This window comes from Lynx rufus, unplaced genomic scaffold (genome assembly GCF_022079265.1).
Source record: "Lynx rufus isolate CCGP_SWC_20201006 ecotype Redwood Valley unplaced genomic scaffold, mLynRuf1.p SCAF_8, whole genome shotgun sequence".
NCBI lineage: Eukaryota > Metazoa > Chordata > Mammalia > Carnivora > Felidae > Lynx > Lynx rufus.
The window spans coordinates 55,623,387-55,644,955 of record NW_025814896.1 but is presented as its reverse complement, the minus strand read 5'-3'; the positions used below and the strand labels follow the sequence as shown (position 1 = coordinate 55,644,955).

General features: G+C 38.2%; 1 protein-coding gene across 1 annotated transcript in view; it reads left to right on the top strand.

Annotated features, from left to right (window-relative positions):
* The window catches only part of MRPS9 (mitochondrial ribosomal protein S9), a 64,752-nt gene that overhangs the window by 9,988 nt on the left and 33,195 nt on the right, over positions 1-21,569 (top strand). Inside the window, exon 2 of the mRNA XM_047068573.1 lies at positions 1,449-1,628. Within this exon, the coding sequence (XP_046924529.1) occupies positions 1,449-1,628 (180 nt within the window). The remainder of the gene's footprint in view (positions 1-1,448; positions 1,629-21,569) is intronic.

Here is a 21,569-nt window from a genome sequence, read left to right as displayed (position 1 = left end):
TACAAAGAGAGAAACTCCTTTGTGCTCCCCTAAGGAAAAATAAACTCTAAAATTTCATGGAATTTTAAATTGCCCTATCTTACTCATTAAAGAGTGACAAGAAACCGTTTTATCACTGTTTTGATTTGTTAGTTTAAGAACATAATTTTTACTCTTAATAGGGTACGGTGATATTTGTCCTGTAGTTTTTCTTCTACTTTTTATTATAACTATAGTGACAAGTGATTATAGTTATTTGAATCTCTGCTTCTCAGAGGGCTGGGGAATGGATGAGAGAGGGATGGTGGTGGTGTGGTGGTATTGTGCAAGAGAGATTTTTATGTTGATGAAAAGGGAAGTGAATGAGTTACTAAGAATTGTAGTTCTTAAGATCTGAATTGAAAACTGTTGAGGCTGGGATGAAGGTTGAAAACCACAGGTTAAGGTTTTGAGAAAAGCCAGGACCAGAAGTATCTGTGCTAGTTACGTCCAGCTGCTGAATGTACCTGAGCGGTCATTTGAAAACAGTTTTCTGGTTCTTTAGCACCCATATTGGAAGTGAACTATTAATGCCTTAGGGGAGGCGGGGGGGATTCCTAGTGCCACAGCATGAAATGATTCACAGCAGCAAGTGTGATACCATTACCGATACTTTAAAAGGAGGGAAAAGCCCTTATTTCTACAGTTAGCATGTGGAACCAAATTCATGATAAATCTTGGTGTTTAGTGAAGCAGTCTCTTCACTGAATCAGCCTGAAATAAGGACCTCAGAAGAGTCTCCAGTTAAGCTAAACTGTTTTAAGGCATTGAAAGATGGGCTATATTTGTACCCTTGAACCAGGTGACTAGTCTAAGTGTGCTAATTCCCAAGTGCATGTCCCTTCCCTCCCATGTCTTCTGTTTGCTAGTTTCTGCCTGCATGTGCACTTGCCTTTTTTTTTTTTTTTTTTAAAGTAGGCTTCACACCCACCACAGAGCCCAATGCAGGGATTACACTCAGGACCCTGAGATTGTGACCTGAGCTGAGGTCAGGAGTCGGACACTTAACTGACTGAGCCACTCAGGTGCCTCTACATTTGCCTCTTTTTAAGGGAGTGGCATTTTACTCTTCATTCCCTGTGTGTCAGATATCACAACTAGTTGTCTTTGACCAATCAGTATCAAATGTGGATGTTTGTCATAGATAAGGAGGTGGCATATCACTTATAGGTATTTTGGGTTTTAATGTGTTGAAATGCTAGTAGTTTAAACTGCTATGTAAGCAGAAGCTTTTAAAAAGCAAGCTTTTGAGTGGGGGACAATTTCTAGTAGCTTTCTTAACAAGCCTTTTACCTGTTTCCAGACTCTTGCCAACTGAGTACTGTAATAAAGACAACTGTTTGAACATCCTGTTTTATGTAGAGACAGTGGCCTACAAGATCATTATTTGTTTTAAAATCTTTTTTCCTTTTGTTTCTATTTTCTGCTAGATACTAAGGCTAAGACACACCACGGGTGTAACAGCAAAGAAAAATGTTGCAGCCTTAAAACGTGAAACTTACACAGTGGATTTTATTAAAAAGCAGATTGAAGAGTTCAACATAGGAAAGAGACATTTAGCCAACATGATGGGAGAAGATCCAGAAACTTTTACGCAAGAGGATATTGATGTAAGTACAGTTACTCTGTTGGGAAACTAATTACTGTAGTTTTAACTGTTGAAATTACTTTTCTCCAGCTTGAGTTCTTTAGCTCTGTGTAAATTTTAATCAAACTGTCAGAATAAGGACAAATACCACTATGCGTTGCATGTTGGAACCAGGCTTTCAAAGAGAGAGATGCTACTCTGTATTTCAAGCATTATAAAGCAGAGTGAGTTTTAGATTTTAACGAGAAATGGATAACTTTATTGTTTCAAGGTCCTAGGAGCCACTATGAATGCTTATACACAATTTGGAAACATTTATCCAGTTGTGTAGTCTTAAACTCCACTTTCTTGCAAAATGATGATGGAAATATAGTCAAGTATACAGGAAATTCCATAAGTAAACCTGAGTCAAGTGTTTTTTATTATCTTAACTGTACATAAATTTTCAAAGTCAGGGCATGTTCTAAATGATTTGAGAGTTGAGAGTTAGAACTCTATTATTGTTCCACTCTTGAGTTGTTCTAACTCTCATAAAAGTAGTAATGATACATTGTTGCTAGACATGTCCCAACATAGTTAACAAAGATACTTAAAATTTAACAACTTTGTAACTTGTTCTAAGTTTTTTTTATTCTACTTTGCATTCCATTATAGTTGACATATAGTGTTATATTAGTTTCAGGGGTACAATATAGTGATTCAACACCATACAACACCAGGTGCTCGTCACAAGTGCACTCCTTCATCACTTATTTAACTCCATCCTCCTACCAACCTCCTGTCTGGTAACCATCAGTTTGTTCCTTATAGTTAAGAGTTTGGTTTTTGGTTTGCCTTTCTCTTTGTTTCCTTTGCTCATTTTGTTTTGTTTCTTAAATTCCATATAAATGAAATCATATAGTATTTGTCTTTCTCTGACTGACTTATTTCACGTAGCATTATACTCTCTAGCTCCATCCATGCCATTGCAAATGGCAAGATTTCATACTTTTTAATGGCTGAATAATATTCTTCTGTGTGTATGTGTGTATCGTATCTTCTTTATCCATTCATCTATCCATGGGCACTTGCGCTGCTTCCATGATTTGGCTGTTCTAGATAATGCTGCTATAAACATAGGGATGTGTGTATCCCTTTGAATTAGCGTTTTAGTATTTTCTGGGTAAATACTCAGTTGTGTCATTGCTGGATCATAGGGTAGTTCTATTATAGATAGATAGATAGATAGATAGATAGATATAGATATATAGATATAAATAATTTATCGTGAAGTTAGCTAACATACAGTGTATACAGTATGCTTTTGGTTTCAGGGGCAGATTCCCTTCATTCATCACTTACATACGACACCCAGCGCTCATCCCAACAAGTGCCCTCCTCATTGACCATCACCCATTTCCCCCTCCCCCGCCATTAACCCTCAGTTTGTTCACTGTATTTAAGAGTCTCCTATGGTTTGCCTCCCTCTCTGTTTGAAACTATTTTTCCCCTTCCCTTCCCCCATGGTCTTTTGTTAAGTTTCTCAAGTTCCACATATGAGTGAAAACATGTATCTCCCTTTCTCTGACTTCTTTCACGTAGCGTAATACCCTCCAGTTCCATCCACGTTGTTGCAAATAGCAGGATTTCATTCCTTCTCATTGCCGAGTAATATTCCATTGTGTATATAAACCACATCTTCTTTATCCATTCATCAGTCGATGGACATTTGGGCTCTTTCCATAATTTGGCTGTTGTTGAAAGCACTGCTATAAACATTGGGGTACATGTGCCCCTATGAATCAGCACTCCTGTATCCTTTGGATAAATTCCTAGTAGTGCTATTGCTGGGTCGTAGGGTGTTCTGTTTTTAACTTTTTGAGAAACCTCCATACTGTTTTCCAGAGTGGCTGCACCAGTTTGCATTCCCACCAACAGTACAAGTAGGCTTCTTTTTCTCCACATCCTCTCCCAACACCTGCTGTTTCTTGTGTTGTTGGTTTTAGTAATTCTGACAGGCACAAGGTGATAGATATCTCATTGTAGTTTTGATTTGCATTTCCTTGTTTTCATGTCTGTTGGCCTTCTGGATGTCTTCTTTGGAGGAATGTCTGTTCATGTCTTCTGCCCATTTTTAATCGGATTATTTGCTTTTTGAATGTTGAATTATAGAAGTTCTTTATTATTTTGGATACTAATGAATTGCAAATATCTCCTCCCATTCCATAGGTTGCCTTTCACTTTGTTATTTCCTTCACTGTGCAGAAGCTTTTATTTTGATATAGCCCCAGTGGTTTATTTTTGCTTTCATTTCCCTTGCCCCAGGAGACATATCTAGAAAAATGTTTCTGTGGCCAATGTCTGAGAAATTACTGCCTGTGCTTGGATCTCTTCTTGGATTTTTATGGTTTCAATTCTCACATTTAGGTCTCTAGTCCATTTTGGGTGTTTTGTTTTATTTGTTTTGTTATTGTTTTATTTTAAGAGAGAGGGGGCCCAAGTGAGCGAGGGGCAGAAAGTGGGAGAGACAGAGCGAGGGAGAGGGAATCTCATGAGGGAGAGACAGAGAGAGATTAGGAGAGAGGGAGAAGGGCTCACCCAAAGCAGGCTTGTGTTCACCAGAGTAGGACTCATGCTCACCCAAAGTGGGGCTCGAACTCACAAATTGTGAGATCATGACCTGAGCCAAAGTCAAGATGCTTAACCGACTGAGCCACCCAGGCGCCCTTTTAATGCATTTGAATTTATTTTTGTATATGGTGAAAGAAAGTGATCCTTTTGTATGTAGCTGTCCAGTTTTCCCAACGCCATTTGTTGAAGGGACTTTTTCCTATTGGATATTCTTTCCTGCTTTGTTGAAGATTAATTGACCATATAATTGTGAGTTTGTTTCTGGGTTTTCTATTCCATTGATCTGTGTGTCTGTTTTTGTGCCAGTACCATATGATCTTGATCACTACCACTTTGTAATATAATCTGAAGTCTAGAATTGTGAAACCTCCAACTTTGCTTTGCTTTTTTAAACTTGGCTTTGACTATTCAGGGTCTTTTGTGGTTCCTTATACATTTTAGGACTTTTTTGTTCTGTGAAAAATTCTGTTGGTATTTTGATAGGGTTTGCATTAAATGTGTAGGTTGTTTTTGGTAGTATAGACATTTTAACAATACTCGTTCTCCCAATCCATGAGCATGGAATGTCTTTCCATTTCTTTGTGTCGTCTTCAATTTCTTTCATCAGTGTTTTATAATTTTCAGAATATAAGTCTTTCACCTCTTTGGTTAGGTTTATTCCTAGGTATCTTATTGTTTTTGGTGCAGTTGTAAATGGGACTGTATTAATTTCTCTTTCTGCTGCTTCATTATTAGTGTGTAGAAATGCAGCAGATTCCTGCACATTGATTTTGTATCCTGTGACCTTACTGAATTCATTTATTCTAGTTTTTTGGTGGAGTCTTTAGGGTTTTCTATATGTAGTATCATGTCATCTACAAATAGTGAAAGTTTTACTTTGGATGCCTTTTTTTTTTTTTTCCTTCCTGTTGTCTAATTGCTGTGGCAACGACTTCTGGTACTATGTTGAATAAAAGTGGTGAGAGTGGACATCCTTGTCTTGTTCCTAACCTTAGGGGGAAAGCTCTCAGTTTTTCCCCGTTGAGTATGATGTTAGCTGTGGGTTTTTCTTTTATGGCCTTTATTATATTGAGGTATATTTCATTTAAACCTATTTTGTTAAGGGCTTTCATCTTGAATGGATGTTAAAATTTGTCAAATACTTCTTATGCATCTGCTGAGATGATCCTTTCTGTTATTGATGTGATGTATCACATTGATTGATTTGCAAATATTGAACCACCTTTGCATCCTGGGAATAAATCCCACTTGATTGTAGTGAATGATTTTTTTTTTTTTTTTTAAGGTATTGTTGGATTCTGTTTGCCAGTATTTTGTTGAGGATTTTTGCATCGGTGTTTATCAGAGATATTTGCCTATAGTTCTCCTTTTTTGTGGTGTCTTTGGTTTTGGTATCAGAGTGATACTCTCTTTATAAAATGAATTTGGAAATTTTCCTTCTGTTTTTTGGAATAGTTTGAGTAGAACAGGTCTTAACTCTTCTTTAAATATTTAGTAGAATTTGTCTCTGGAGCCCTCTGGCCCTGGACTTTTTGTTTGTTAGGAGTTTTTTGATTACAGATTCAATCTTCTTGCTGGTAATCAGTCTGCTCAGATTTTCTATTTCCTGTTTCTTCAGTTTTGGTAAGTTATATGTTTCTAGGAATTTTTCCATTTCTTCTAGATTGTCCAATTTGTTGGCATATAGTTTTTCATAATACTCTCTTACAATTGTTTGTATTTCTGTGGCGTTGGTTGTTATTTCTCCTCTTTCATGGGTAATTTTGTTTATCTGAGTTTTTTGTTTTTTGTTTTTTGTTTGTATGTTTGTTTTTGATGAGTCTGGGTAGAGTTTTATCAATTTTGTTGATTTTTTTCAACAGATCAACTCCTGGTTTCATTGATCTGTTGTTTTTTAGTTTGTGTATCATTTATTTCTGCTCTAATCCTTGTCATTTCCTTACTTCTGCTCGTTTGAGGTTGTATTTGTTCTTCATTTCCTAGTTCCTTTAGGTGTAAGAGTAGATTATTTGTGATTTTTCTTGCTTTTTTTTTTTTTTTTCAACGTTTATTTATTTTTGGGACAGAGAGAGACAGAGCATGAACGGGGGAGGGGCAGAGAGAGAGGGAGACACAGAATCGGAAACAGGCTCCAGGCTCTGAGCCATCAGCCCAGAGCCTGACGCGGGGCTCGAACTCATGGACCGCGAGATCGTGACCTGGCTGAAGTCGGACGCTTAACCGACTGCGCCACCCAGGCGCCCCGATTTTTCTTGCTTTTGAAGTAGGCCTGTGTTGCTATAAACTTTCCTCTCAGAACAGCTTTTGCTGCATCCCCCAAAGGTTTCAGGCTGTTATGTTTCATTTTCATTTATTTCCATGTACTGTTTGATTTCTTCTTTGATTTCTTGGTTGACTCATTCAGTGTTTAGTAGCATGTTATTTAACCTCCATTTATTTGTGCTCTTATCAGTTTTTTCTTGTGGTTTGTCTCTAAATTTATAGTATTTTGGTCAGAAAAGATGTATGGTATGACTTTGATCCTTTTGAGTTTGCTGAAGCTTGTTATGTGGCCTAATATGTGATCTGTTCTGGAGAATGTTCCACATTCACTTGAAAAGAATGTTTATTCTGTTTGAGGATGGAATGTTCTGAATACATCTGTTAAATCCATCCATTCCAGTGTATCATTCAAAGCCGCTGTTTTCCTTGTTGATTTTCTGTTTGGATGATCTATCCATCGCTATGAGTGGGGGTGTTAAAATCTGCTACTATTACTGTGTTATTATCAATTAGCTCTTTTATGTTTGTTATTAATCATTTTATGTATTTGGATGCTCTCATGTTGGGTACATATATATATTTACAGTTGTTATATTGTCTTGTTGGATTGTCCCCTTTATTATTATATGATGTCTTTCTTTGTCTCTTTTCATAGACTTTGTTTTAAAGTCTATTTTTGTGGAGTGCCTGGGTGGCTCAGTCAGTTAAATGTCTGATTCTTGATTTTGGCTCAGGTCATGATCTCATGGTTCATGAGTTCAACCTCTGCCATTAGGCTCTGTGCTGAGTGTGCAGACAGAGCCTGCTTTGGATTCTCTCTCTCTCTCTCTCTCTCTGTCTCTCTCCCCACCCCCCCACCCCTCTCCCGCTTGCTTACACTCTCTCATAAATAAGTAAATAACCTTAAAAAAATGGTCGGTTTTTGTCCAATGTAAGTATTGCTAATCCAGCTCTTTTTTTTTTTTGACATCCATTTACATGAAGTTTCTTCCCCCTCACTTTCAGTCTGCAGGTGTCCTTAGGTCTGAAATGAGTCTCTTGTAGGCATCGTATAGATGGGTCTTGTTTTATCCACTCTGTCACTGTATGTCTTTTGATTGGAGCGCTTAGTCCATTTACATTCAAAGTAATTATTGATAGATATGTATTTATTGCCATTTTGTTACTTGTTTTGTGGTTGTTCATGTAGTTTTCTGCACGCAGTGTGCTCTCACTTGCAAATAGGAACAGCTTAACTTCTTTCCTTCTAGTCTGGATCCATTTTATTTCTTTTTCTTCTCTAATTGCCACGTCTAGACATTCCAGTAATGTTGAACAGAAATGGCAAGGGTAGACATCCTCATCTTGTTTCTGATCTTAGGGGAAAAGCATTCGGTCTTTCACCAATAAATACATTAGCAATGGGCTTTTTGCAGATACTCTTATCAGGCATAGGCAATTCCATACCCAATTTATTGAGTATTTTTATTGTAAAGAGGTACTGGATATTGTCAAATGCTTTTTATTTTTATTTTTATTTTTTGCTTTTATTGAGACGATCATGCCTTTTATTGGTATGGCATGTCACTGTAGTTGACTTTTTTATGTTTTTATCATTATTAAGTTAGAGTAGTAACAGCTACTTTCATGTTGTAAAACTGAAGAGATAAGCATAAGCAAAAAAAAAAAATTATGACATAGCAAATCGCAAAGTCAGTCATAAAGGAGGGTCTCATTTTACCGACAGATTTGTTCTGGACTTGATGGAAGCAAATGCTGATTTTCTAATTATTATTATTATTTTATTTACATAAATTGATGTGGATGTTAAACTAACCTTGTGTTCCTGGAATAAATCTCACTTTGTGTGGGTCATCTTTTTTATGTGTTTCTGGAGTTAGTTTGCTAGCATTTTGTGGAGGATTTTTGTATCTGATTGATACTGATCTGTGGTTTTCTTGTAATGTCTTCGTCTCATTTTGAATTCAGGGTAATATTTGGCTTCATTGAAAGAGTTGTGGGTGTTTTCTTCTGTTTTCACAAGAGTTTGTGAACAGTTGGTATTCTTTAAATGTTTGGTTGAATTCATTTGGGCCTGGGATTTCTTTGTGGTTGGTTTTCTTTTTACTGCTGTTTGCATTTAAAACTGGTTCTCCTCAGGGCACCTGGGTGGCTCAGTCCGTTGAGCTTCCGACTTCAGCTCAGGTCATGATCTCACCACTCGTGAGTTCGAGCCCCGCATCGGGCTCTGTGCTGACAGCTCAGAGCCTGGAGCCAGCTTTGGACTCTGTGTGTGTGTCTCTCTCTCTCTGCCCCTCCTCCGCTCATGCTCGCACGCGCTCTCTCTCTCTCTCTCTCAAAAATAAGCAAAGATTCCAAAAAAAAAATTAAAAAAAAAAACCAAAACAATAAAACTGGTTCTCCTCTCTCTTCTTGGGACCTGTGTGCCCCTGAGTAACTGTTGTCAGCAAGAGGATCCCACTACCCAACTGAGTTTACCACTATGGCATTTTTGAGGATCTTTACTACCTTTCTGGGCATATGGGGCATATTTAGCTTATAGAAAGAAATAAATTCCTTCAGTGGCTTTGTAATTCTGTCTGAGAAGATAACCATTTTCACACTGTTAGTATTAAAAATTAACTGTGTGGTTTGGAGTGGTTATCTCATTGCTTAGATACTTAATCAGAATATTAGTTTGGGATGTTAAAAATACTTTCAAGAGGATTTAACTTCTAGGTAGCAGACACAGTCTATAATTTAATTCATTTACCTGCTTGAAAGTCTAGGCTCACTGTGTAATTTTCACATTGGTAAATTAGGTGCCATTATATTCAGATTAAACGATTTGTTATTTTATATATTTTAGAAATTGGTTTTTCCGTACTACTTATCCAATTGCTAAAATAATGATAGCTGAAACTATCTGTAAAATGTACTTAAGCAAAAATATTTAAGATTGAAAACAACTTTCATATATGAAGATATCTTTAAAATTTGTTAAGGTGTTTGCCACAGACACACATGGGTGTCTCCATCTAGCGTATTCTTTTTGTATTATTAGAGGAATCTAAAAGGATCCTATCATTCAGTCAGGTTGAAACGATATGTTTTGTTCTGGTTCTTACAATATAGAATTGCTTTCCGGAGAAGAGGTATTTAAAATCAGTATGTGAATGTGAGAGGTGACAGCTTCTCTGTTCTTTTAAAACTGCATGTGTGTATGCAGATGGTGAAGGTAACTTGTTATTTTGTGTCCTTTTGCTAATAGAATATAGTAAAAATCTCACTTAGATTTAGCCAATAGAGTGATAAAATCATGAATTAACATGAAAGCCATCCAACTGCGTCTTTAAAATTTTCTAAAATGAAGCGGAATTTCTTGTGTTGTAAGGAATACATATATCTACGGAACATATAGGACTTTGTTGTTAAATTTAAGTTGTTTTTTTTTTTTTAAAGAGATTCATTGTAGTTGAAGTGATGCTTTTGAAAGATGCAGAACCTGGAATCAGGAAATTCCTTGCAGTGTCACTAACCACTATAATGTTTGGCAAGTCACAGCACTCTGTCACTTGATTTTCTCATCTCTAAAATAATACCTGTTTGCCTACCTCAGAATATAAGTAGAGTATGAGATTAATGCAGCGTGTTATTGTTCTCATTACTGTTAAATGTCATAAGTAAAATCTACTATAATTTGAATCATTCACTAGTTCTCTAATTACCTTTGTCACACACATCTCCCATCCCACCTAAGACTGGATGTCGAGGAGAATAATAGGAAGTGCCGTTGAGTATATTGATTTATCACTGAGTGAGTGGAACCAGAGATTGCGTTGTAGCCACAGGTTGGATTTGGTCTCACCTAGCACACTGCCTAAATGCCTGTGTGGAAGTGAATGGTGACCCCAGTGACATAATTCTGCCGTGTTGGACTTCCCTGCAAGTGATTGATCTGCCTCACTAAGTCTCACATTTAAATCAATTAGCTCTGGGCATTTTATTAAATTTAGTGGACTGTCTTTGGCATCTAAGTAGATGTAAAAGCAAAAAAGGACAGAGACAACCAGCTCAATTCTTTAACCAAAGATTTAAAATTATATATACCTATTGCAGTTCCTGTTTGTGTGTGTGTTTTCAAACCTATTATTTGTGTTTGAGCTTTGGCGGTATATATAACCAGAAAGAGTATATAGCTGATGAGTCTTATGTAGCGTTTCCATACTGACACAATGCTTAATTATTTCTAAAGACAAAACCAAATAAATTTCGGATACCCAAAATCAGGAAAATGCTTTAAACTTCCAGATAATCTTTTGGAAGAACACTGTGATTGCTTTTACATATTTAGAAGTTGTAATGCTTTTTTGTAATGTGTTTAAGAATTTAAAACCAGGTACAGTAATTTTTCTCTTATTTTATATGATGAGGAAATTAGATAATCTGCAAAAGTGAAGTTTCCAGATAAGAGAAACTATTTTTAATTATTATCTGTAATGAAAAATACCACCACTTATCAAAAACCTCCTATGTATGTGCAAGATGCTGTCTGGGAGCCTGGTATACATGACCACATTCAATCTTTATAAAAACCTTATGGGGTCAGTATTTACTGTTGAGGAATCCGGGGCTGGCCAGGTCTTTCTGTATGCAAAGCCTGTTTTTCCACACTTTCAAAGATTAATTTTTGGGGTAACATTTTCTAAAATAAATGATGGTCTCCCCAGCTTTATTTAGCAGAGTATAGGGAGTGCAATTTAACCTTACTACGCCTCAGGATTTTCCTTTTAGCGTGGTTGTTGAGCTGTGATAACCCTGACTGTGGCTCGCCGTTCCTGTTTGTCCCTGTACTGAGTGGCCTGGCTGTGCTTTATTGCTGATCCCTGCCATCTCCTTTCCTGTCAAGGTGTCTGTGAGTCTGCCTCTGTCTGCTCTCCCCTCCAGCCTTCTGGCATAACTAAACTTGTTAGGCCTGAGAATTAAAACTAACAGCCACTGAACTTGGCATGAGGACCCGCGTGTCCTTCCTACTAAGTAAAATCGTGAATTTATTGTCGGCTAATTCAGCTCTTTGTAGGCATTTTTCTGTGGATTTCTAGGTTTAGAACTTGATTGCAGAAGGCTGAGCTTGAGTAGAAATCTGGCCCTACTGAGTGCAGCATATAGAATATGTGAAATTATACCTTGCTAATCTTACATGCTATGTATGTATAGCATGTATAAAGGCTTTTAAAAAGAGTACAGGGGACCCCGGGTGCCTCATTCGCTTGAGTGTCTACTCACTTGAGTGTCCACCTGATTTAGCTCAGGTCACGATCTCACGGTTTCTGAGTTCGAGTCCTACATTGGGCTCTGCACTGACAGTGCAGAGCCTGCTTGGAATTCTCTCTCTCTGCCCCTCCCCTACTTGCATGTTCTCTCTCTCTCTCTCAAAATAAACTTAAAAAATACTTTAAAAAAAAGATTACAGTTGTGGATTTGCAAAATAAAAAGAGGTATATATGTTATAAAATTTTCTGAATAAAAATAATTCTTGTCACTTTTAATATTTACTTAAAAGTTACATTATTTAGAAGTTTATTATTAATAAGCTACAGCACTGTGTATTGGCTAGCATTTTTTTGTATGTGTGCAAAATTACTTTGCTGTATTTAATGCTCAATCTTGGTATTGTATTGATGTGAAAAAAATTTTTAGTTTGTGAAATAACAAATTAACTAGAAAGAAATTAGTCATGGGCAAAGTAGATTTTCTGCATTTCAAGATAGTTTAATTTTTGCCTACTATTTTAAGTTCTTTTGAAAAGAAAGAAACCACTCGTTGCACTTCCCCACTGAACCACTATGATGCTACTTTACCTCCAGCAGATCTGAGAGGGTCGGTCCCCTCTCACAGTCAGTAGTGTATATGGTCACTTGCTGGAAATACTTAAATGCTATGCTGAATGTTTTGAAAATCTGTCTTAATCCTGTGGTTCTCAACTCCTGTTCCTTAAACCTTTCACAGATTACTGCCAAATGTTGATCACCATGTAAAAAATATTTTGGTCTATAAACCGTACGGTTACCATGAGGAGGATTGAACTGTCAGATTGAATAGTGAGCCGAGTGGGTTCTGTATTCAATGTGAAACAGTTCCAACTTGGCCAAGAGAAGACTATGTGTACGGAGACTGTAAAGAAATAAGCCCCCAGCGTGTAATGGAGGCAGGGCTGCATCCGTTTTCCTTAGTGACCCAAGGCAAAAGGCTGGTCCAGTGACATTGTAACACACTGTTATGCTAGAGTAGACAGTAGGTTACGGTTATTTCAAAATCATGCTATCAGCACCCAAAGAAGTTGAGGACCACTGCTATTTGCATTTCCCTTTTTGAATTAAGTAGTATCACTTAACAGTTTTAAGTTGGAGACATTTCGGTTGTGTTAAACGTTATGGATACAGAATTGCACTTGCATTTACTAATGTCTTTATTTGGGAATTAAAAGTTAAGTTCTACATTACTATAGCATTTCAGGAAAAAAGCCAGCAAATTGATATATAACACTGCTGAAGTCTACCAATTACTTTTTAATTGGTATTATAGACCTCATTCTGAAACCAGAATGTTTTATTCTCCTAAGTGTGAATATGCTGTATGAAGTTTCTCTAATTGATTTGCTGTGCCCATTCCATTTGATGTATCATTTTTCACAATATTTCATAATTTGTGCTCACTTCTAATGAACAGAGTCGTTAGGACAGGCATGTCTAAGTACAACTGACAGCTAACATTAGGTGCCAGATGCAGTTTATAAAGCTATGTAGAACTGTAGAGAACAGTTTAAATAAATTAGCACCTGTACATTAGTCTCACTTGCTGGTAATTTATAAGCGAATCAGTAGAGATGACATTTAGGTAAGTCATTGATCAAGTTAACAGCTGCAAACCCACTGCCCAGCTGGGATACCTAATTAATAGAGATTGCATTCCTGACCCGGTGCTCCTCCTGGGTTGAGCCTGCAGTCCTTTTATACTTTGATTTAAGCCTAAGAATGTAGTTAAATACTTCGCCTTCATTTTAGAGAACGCTTGAATTACCCAGTGTTCTAGTTAGACACCTAGAAATGTAAGACACATATTTACGAGATGAGAATTACCTTACTCCGTGACTTATGTGGATGAATTTTTTTTTAATTTACATTCTTTATTTTTGTCAGTATTTTTTTGTTTTAGATTCAGGTAAACCATGCTGTCATCCAATAAATATTTTTAAATCTTTATTTTATTTCGAGGGGGAGGGTGGAAAGGCGGGGGGAGAGAGAGAGAGTGAGAGAGAATCCTAAGCAGGCTCTGCACTGTCAGCACAGAGCCCGATCTCACAAACCGTGAGGTCATGAGCTGAGCCGAAATCAAGAGTTGACTTAATCGATGGAGCCACTTAGGTGCCTCTAAATTTTTAAAGGTTTCTGTACTTATCATTAAATGTATGCTCCACTTTTTTTATTTCCAAAAGAAGCAGGATTTTTGTGGTTTGTTTTTTTGTTTTTGTGACAACCAACTATTGAACCTGCATCATGTGTATAACGGTTTTTTTTCAAATTTGATGTAACACCTAATATTTAAAATACCTAAGAACTTTGCCAAGTTGAATTCCAGAACTTAATATAGGAAATGTTAATCTAGAACTTATTATAAGAAAATACTTTTTTTCCCCCTATCCCTATGGCTCAGAGTTTCTCCTGAGTGAACTTAAGTCTGGAAGATTAAGTCATCAGCAACCTTAAATCAGAGTCAGGCAATGATTTGGCATCTACTTCAGGTGTATAATCGTAGACATTGATGATGTTTGCACACGAGTGTCAACTACAAGCTACACCCAGAATCTGGTTCCTACTAAGAAAAGGTTCTCTTGAAACCCAAATGCTAGCCTAAGACAAGTACCGATGTTGAGCTAGTAATACTGTTTTCAAGCTTCTTGAAGAAAATTGGTCCCCTACTGATATACAGTTGGCCTTTCCACAGCACAGGGTTCAGGGTGCCAACCCCCTATAGAGTCGAAAATCCTCAGAGAACTTCTGACTCCCCTAAATGTCACTTAGCTACTTATTAATGGCCTCCTGTTGACCAGAAGCTCTATCGATAACCTTGTGTCGATACAGTTGATTAGCACATACCTTGTATGTTGTGCGTATTATACACTATGCAGTTACAATAAAGCAAACTAGAAAAAAGAGAGTGTTAAGAAAATCACAAGGAAAATACATTTACAAGTACTGCACTGTGTTTATCAGAACAAAACTCAGCGCATACCAGGGACTCACAGGAATTGAAACCTGTGTCGTTCACTGGTCAAATGCATATATTTCTGTTTTTTGTTTCTGTGGAAGAATTGGCTGTTTCTTAGTTTATGTAATAGTTTTTTATGTAGATTGCTTAGAAGTGAAACAATGCTTTTTTCAGATGATTAGGAAACCTCCGTTAATTCTACTGTAGTTGATACATGTGGTCCAAGTGGGCTAAACCACAGTTCAGATGTGAACTGCCAGTTCTTCTCTAATTTTAAGATACTTGAGGTCCTAGGCCATGTCCTGCTGGTGCTTTTTCTCTAGTGCCCAGTAAGTGCCACACATGTGCCAGGAACCCTGGAACATTACAGGGGACGAGTTTACATTAGCAGAGAGTCAAATATTTCTCTCACCGCCTTCCTTCACTGATTTTCTGGTTGACTTAACCTCACCTATCTTAATATTTCAATTCTCCGTTTTTTTATCATGCTAATGTAGATACTTCTGAATAACATCAGGAAAACTTTTTAAAAAAGTATTTTAACACTTTCTTTGCCTTTGTTTCTCATTTTCGTTTCTGGTACTTCTAAAACTTTCCCAACCAAATCTTTACCTTAATTTAAAATTAAAAGAAATTTTTTTAATGTTTATTCATTTTTGAAAGATAGAGAGACAGAGGACAAGCAGGGATGGGATGTGGAGAGAGGGAGACATAGAATCTGAAGCAGGCTCCAGGCTCTGAGCTGTCAGCACAGAGCCCGTCGCAGGGCTCAAACTCCCGAACCGCGAGATCATGACCTGAGCCAAAGTCAGGTGCTCAACTGACTGAGCCATGCTGGCACCCACCTTAATTCAAAATTTTGTGTGAAAAAGCCCTTCTGCCCCTAACCATTCTTGCTGCTGCTTCTTTGTTATACTTATTTGAAATACGGTCCTGAGCCTTATGTTGAATTAGGAATAGTATTCTTAGGTATTGTGTATTTTGGGAAGCCCCGAGGACTCAAGGTGTGAGCCCGTGGAAGACTTTATCTTCTATGAGATGTTTTTCAGGTGTGGGGCAGAGGCTGTCGTTTTAAGGAGTGAGGGTGAAGCTGTATGCCATCTGCAGGGAGAGCTTGGGGAAGTCTCTCGAGCCTGTGGCTTCGGAGAGAAACTGATTGAGGAAGCCAAAGGGGCAAATTAGTGGCGGTATGGAGAGAGGTGGAGAGGTAGATGCCGTATTTGGAAGGGCTTGCACAAATCCCTTTCTGCTAAAGTGTCAGGTCCCCGTGCCCTAACAGACCCCCGTAGGGGTTTGGGATGTGCCTGCCTGGCCTTGATTACACACAAGTCATCCTGGTCAAGGAAGGTGAAATCTTATCCCTGGGTAAGGAGACAGTCTGAAAGGCAGGAAGCAGGAAAGCTGTCGTGTTCCCTGGTGGGTCTCGTCGCAGGGGCCGGTACCCTTACAGCTGATGGCAGAGCTTCTGTAACGAGATGGCAGTGACTTGGGTGACACCGTGCTCGGAGGTTGGTGCTGGCACAGCAGACTGCAGCGCACACGCACGGTCTCATACTTTGCAAACGTGCACAGTGTCCAGGAGGTGTGTCACTACCAGCAGCGGTAGAGAAAGCTGATGGGTGCCTGCCTCCCCTCACCATTTCTGCCTTTAAGGTGGCGGTGGGGACCTGGACTGAATGCACTGCAGACACTGGGAGAGGGTTCCCTGGAGGGCATGTTGCAGACGAGGCTCTGTCCTCATGGGCTCTGGAGGATGACCTTGTTCCGTCAGGTGGGCGTTCCGAGGCCACAAGAAAGAAGGGGATGCTTGTCATTTTGGTTGATTTTTTCTTCCTTTTGCTTTGTTCCTAGGAGGAAAGAGGTGCAAAACAAGCAGGAGTTTTCAGTGTTGGTCACAACTCGGTATTTACATCTTTTTCTTTCCAGTAGCAAGTTAAGATTAACTGGAAAGGAACAAACGGGGGTGGCAGGAGCCGCCAACTGTAATAAGGGCCCCTGAATTAATAAACATTACAAGAGGACTAATTGGGTATCTGTGGAGTCTTGTGATATTACTTTCATTTTCACCCCGCGTGAGTGTTCGTGTGTGTATGTATATGCCTAGGTTTTCCTGCCACTTACTGTATATAAATGTTTCTTCCTCCTGTCCCCAGCATTCAAATTCAGGCAGAAATGGGGTATAGAATCCAAGTTCTGAGACACAGTTAAGTTAAAGTCATTCTGGTTAGTAGCAGAGGGCCTCAGTGGTATCAAGAGAAATGTCAGGAAATTCGACTTTCTACAGCTTTCCCTGATGCTGAGTTCTCCATCCAAGCCCCCAAGGAATCAAATCACAGATCCAGAGTATTAAAATGCCCTCACCTCACAGAAGAGAAAACTAGGAATGGCTATCAAGTTCATTAAAGTGAACTAACGTTAAAGTTTAGTTCCTCAGTCACACTTGCCACGTGTCAAGTGCATCATGGCCGCGTGGGCTACTGGCTGTCGTATCAGCCAGCACAGATTATAGAATATTTCCATTATCGGAGAGACTTCCTTTGGACTGTGTTGACCAGAAGATTGCTCCGTCATTTCCCGCCAAGTGAGAATTTGTATTTTTTGCCTTGTCTTATTTGAAAGAAAGAGAACACTTTGGAAGTATAAGTAATATCATTCTGTGATTTCATTTTATATTGTCTTTCATTAAAACAATTCAAAATACCTGAAATACTGGTTTTGAAAACAGTTCAAAAATACACTGAAAGAATCAATAGAGATTTAGAAGTGTAGACAATAGTTGCTTATATCTGACTGAAACAGCAGTTGCTTATATCTGACAATAGTTGCTTCTATCTGAACTGAAAACAATTTCAGTTCAATTGTAAAAGAATAAGATTCATCACTTGTGTGTGTGTATGTATATGTGTATACACACACACACACACACACACACACACACACACACACACACATCTATGTATTTATGTAGGTATATTAAACATGGGGGTAGAAACCAGAACTGAAAAAGCGAAATATTCTAGGCTAATAGCAATAGCAGTAAACATGAATTTGTATACTTTTTCCTGTGAAAATTTCAGTCATACAGAAAAGGAGACATCATTGTACAATGCATACCCGATGACCGTCACCTAGTTTAAATAACTTGACATCTTGCCATATTTACTTCACCTTCATATTTTGTGGCTGAACTACTTTCTCTTAAAGTCAATTACAAACATTAGGGTACTTTAGCCCTTCATGCATGAGTGCATATCTCCAAAAAATTGGGATGTTTTCCTGTACAACCGCAATACCATTATCACGTTTAACAAAATTAATTTGAATATAGTCTGTAGCAGGGTGTGAGAACATTTATATATTAATCTGTATTTCAGTTTCCCCAATTGTCTATAAAATGTTCTATTTTCTAGTTGATTCACTTGAGGGCTCTGCAGTCAATTTGGTTCTTGATTTATCCCTTGAGTACAGTATTACCCTTCTGTCTGTGGTTTTGTTTTCTGTGGTTCCAGTGATCTGTGGTGAGTCCCAGTCCAGAAGCACATGATCCTCTCTCTGCCATATCAGAAGGTCATTAGTAGCCTAATACTACGTTACAGTGTCTACATCACTCACCTCACTTCATCCCATCGTGTAGGTATTTTATCATCTCAGACGATATTATCACCTAATAATATGGTGAGGAATTATGAATTAGTAAATATGTGTTAATTTGCTTTTAGCTGAGATTTTTTTTTTAAGACAGTGCTACTTTTCCTCATCCTTTCAGGAAACTGCAGAGTATATCTAGCAGATTCTTTATTGGCTTGCTTTTATTTTTTCAAAACTGAGATTGCCTGTAAGATGTAGACGCCCCTTGCAGTCAACACTTTATTTTCAAGTTCTGCCAATTAACTTCCTCATGACTTATCTGAGTCTTAGTTTTCATGAGAAATCCAGCTGTGGGATGGAATTCTTTACATTTTCATTCTCTTCTTGGACTCCTAAGTTAATGGTAAGTTTTATATTTGAAAATGATGCCAGTAACAGCTTGAACCGAATTTGAAAGTTGGTTGGATTTCCCCCCTGTAATTATGGAGCGCTCACCCCCAGCTGAAGAGCTGTCCTTTAGTCCTCCCCGCTAATACTCTCCCCCAGGCCTGGAGTCAGTAGCCCCTTGGCCAAGATGTCTGACCAGCCTTGTGTCCGACTGTGGGAACCAGGCCTGAAGTCTAGGTGGCCCACAGGTGCTGTAGGCTCTTGGTGGCCCTGCTGAGACCGGTTAGATTTGGAAAGATCTGGCTGACTTATTTTTTAATTTTTAACATTTTCCTCAGTTTTTTATTTTGACATTTTTCAAATTTCCAGGAAATTTGAATATTCAACGAATACAAACATGCACATGCATATGTACGTATACTTTTCACATAGATTTGCCAGTTAACGTTTTGCCACATTCCCTTTCTCTCTGTACATTAAAGCTTTTTTTGAATAAGCCGTTGAAAATGCAGATATAACACTTAACCCCTAAATGGTTCAGCATGTACCGCTAAATACATACAACCTTTATACCATTTTTTCCACAATACCACTATTGTACCTAAATGCAATTATAATAGTTCTATAATGTCATGCATTATATAGTCTATACTTAAATTTTCTCAATTTTCTCCCAAATGCCTTTATAGCCAGCTAGTTTTGTAGAACTCAAGACCATTTGTCTTCTACAGTTATCCCACATTCTGGCGTTCTACTTCCTTGTGATTAGATTTAGAGTATATACAGATAGTTCTCCCATGATATTGTGTACTTCTTGTTCCCTCACACTGGGAGGTACATCGTGAGTTTGTCCCACTATTGATTGTACATCTTATCCCTTGGTTAAAAGTAGTAAGTAACCACTAGACCTCTTTATTGTAAAAGGAACTTCTTCCCCGCCTTGTAACTGGCAGGTAATCTCTAGGGTGATACTTTGGATTCATTTGAATATTCCATTCCCCAGTAACCTTTCAGCCAATGATTTTAGCATCCACTGGTGATCCTTGGCTAAAATTGGTGATTACCTTGAAAGTTATAAAACAATGATTTTCTACTTCCGCCATTCCTTCTATTTTTATTTAACTGGTATTCTTTCATACAGAGGCTTTCCTTTTCTCCTCGCCCCCTACTTCAGAACTCTGGAAAAAAGAGAAAGCCAGTGAGTCTGTGTGTGTGTGTGTGTGTGTGTGTGTGTGTGTTCACAAGCACACTCTTCAACATGTACGTATTGAGCATGTTACAAGGCATAGTCATTGTTCTTTTTGATGTTCGCGTTGTCCCAGGTATGGCCAGTGGGAGCTCCTTGAAGCTGGCTTCTCTGTCTTTTTGAGCACTTCCTTGTTTTCTGGCACAGGAAAGTGTTTCAGGCTTATTTTATACTTTTCCTGCCTAAGGCCTAACCATTTCTCTGCCATACGCTGTTCCTCGTACTAAGAAATTGTATTTAGAAACTAAGATCTGGATGCTAGGGGCCACCCATTGTTCCTAGAGTTTCATTGCTTCTATGCGCTTTCAGGGGACACAACTAAAAACTAGTATCTTTTAAATATTAGAGGAATAATGTAGGAAATCATATTTTTTAAAGATCATGAGTGTGTATTGATTTGTCTCATTCAAACTGACATTTCTTTTATATTTGTATCTCCTCTACAGTAAAATTTTGGTCACTGTAAAATTAATATATGTATTTACTTTATGCTATGTAATGTACACATAATATTTCAGAATTTTAGTATTAATATTCCTGACACTAAGCCTTCCAAATAAAGTTGGGGATTTCTTTGCAATTGTTTTTGTCATTAGAAGTTAAGTTTATTTGTTTATGTCTGCATTAAGTTTTAGAGTTTGTTTTGAAAATTTTAGTCTTTAATGTATATGACATATTCACACTTCAGAGGACTCGTCCCCATGCCCCTCACCTGCTGCTGCCCACCCCTTAATAGATGATGGTTTTTTTTAGTTTCTACTTTACCTTTACGTGTGGAAAGAAGCCGATGTATATCCCCCCCCCCCATTCCTATGTGTATTATCTTATTTCTTTTTCTTATACCAGGTCACACTCTAAGTACATTTCTTTTGCATTTTGCTTTTACCTTTTTTTTTTTTTATGGCTCGAGTGCTTGATGGCAAGGGTGTGCCATCATTTATGCAACCAACCTTGGCGGGGGGTGGGGGGGCGGTGCTGAGTGTTTCTCATATTTTATTGTTATAAATCCATGAATAAGCTGTATGTGGGTTTTGCCTGTGAGGGTGTAGCTTGTAAAGGAGTTCACCATGTTTTTTCTTCTAGTACTTGTTTGATTTGATTCTCTGTGTTTAGCCGTCTGACTCATTTGAAGTTTATTCTTGTGTATGCTGTCGGGTTTGCATCCACTTTTATCATTTTCCAAATGGCAGTCAGTTCTCTCAACATCACTTATTAAAAAGTCCACCTTTTCTCCTTCAGAGAAGGAAGGCAGAGGAGTCTCTGGTTTTAGAAAGAAAAAAAGTTCACAAAATGAGCCCTCTGATGTTTGATCTAAGAGTGGCTTCAGTGTCGATTTTATTGCCAAGAGGCCGAATGGGAGAATGAAGCTCGACCCAGAGTCACAGACGGGCTCCCTAATATAATGGAATTTACAAGCCCCAAATTACAGGCCCCTACTTTCGGGGGCAGAATCTGGTCTAGCACATTTCCTGTGAGGGTGGGCAGAGAGGCCCATCGTGAGAACAGCCTCTCTAAAAGAGCAGCACTGTGTTTCCATGAGCTGCCAGTTCATTTAGAGTTCAGATACAGAGCTAATAAGATCCAAGGCCACAGACTTCTCATCCGACACCCTTCAACAGAAAT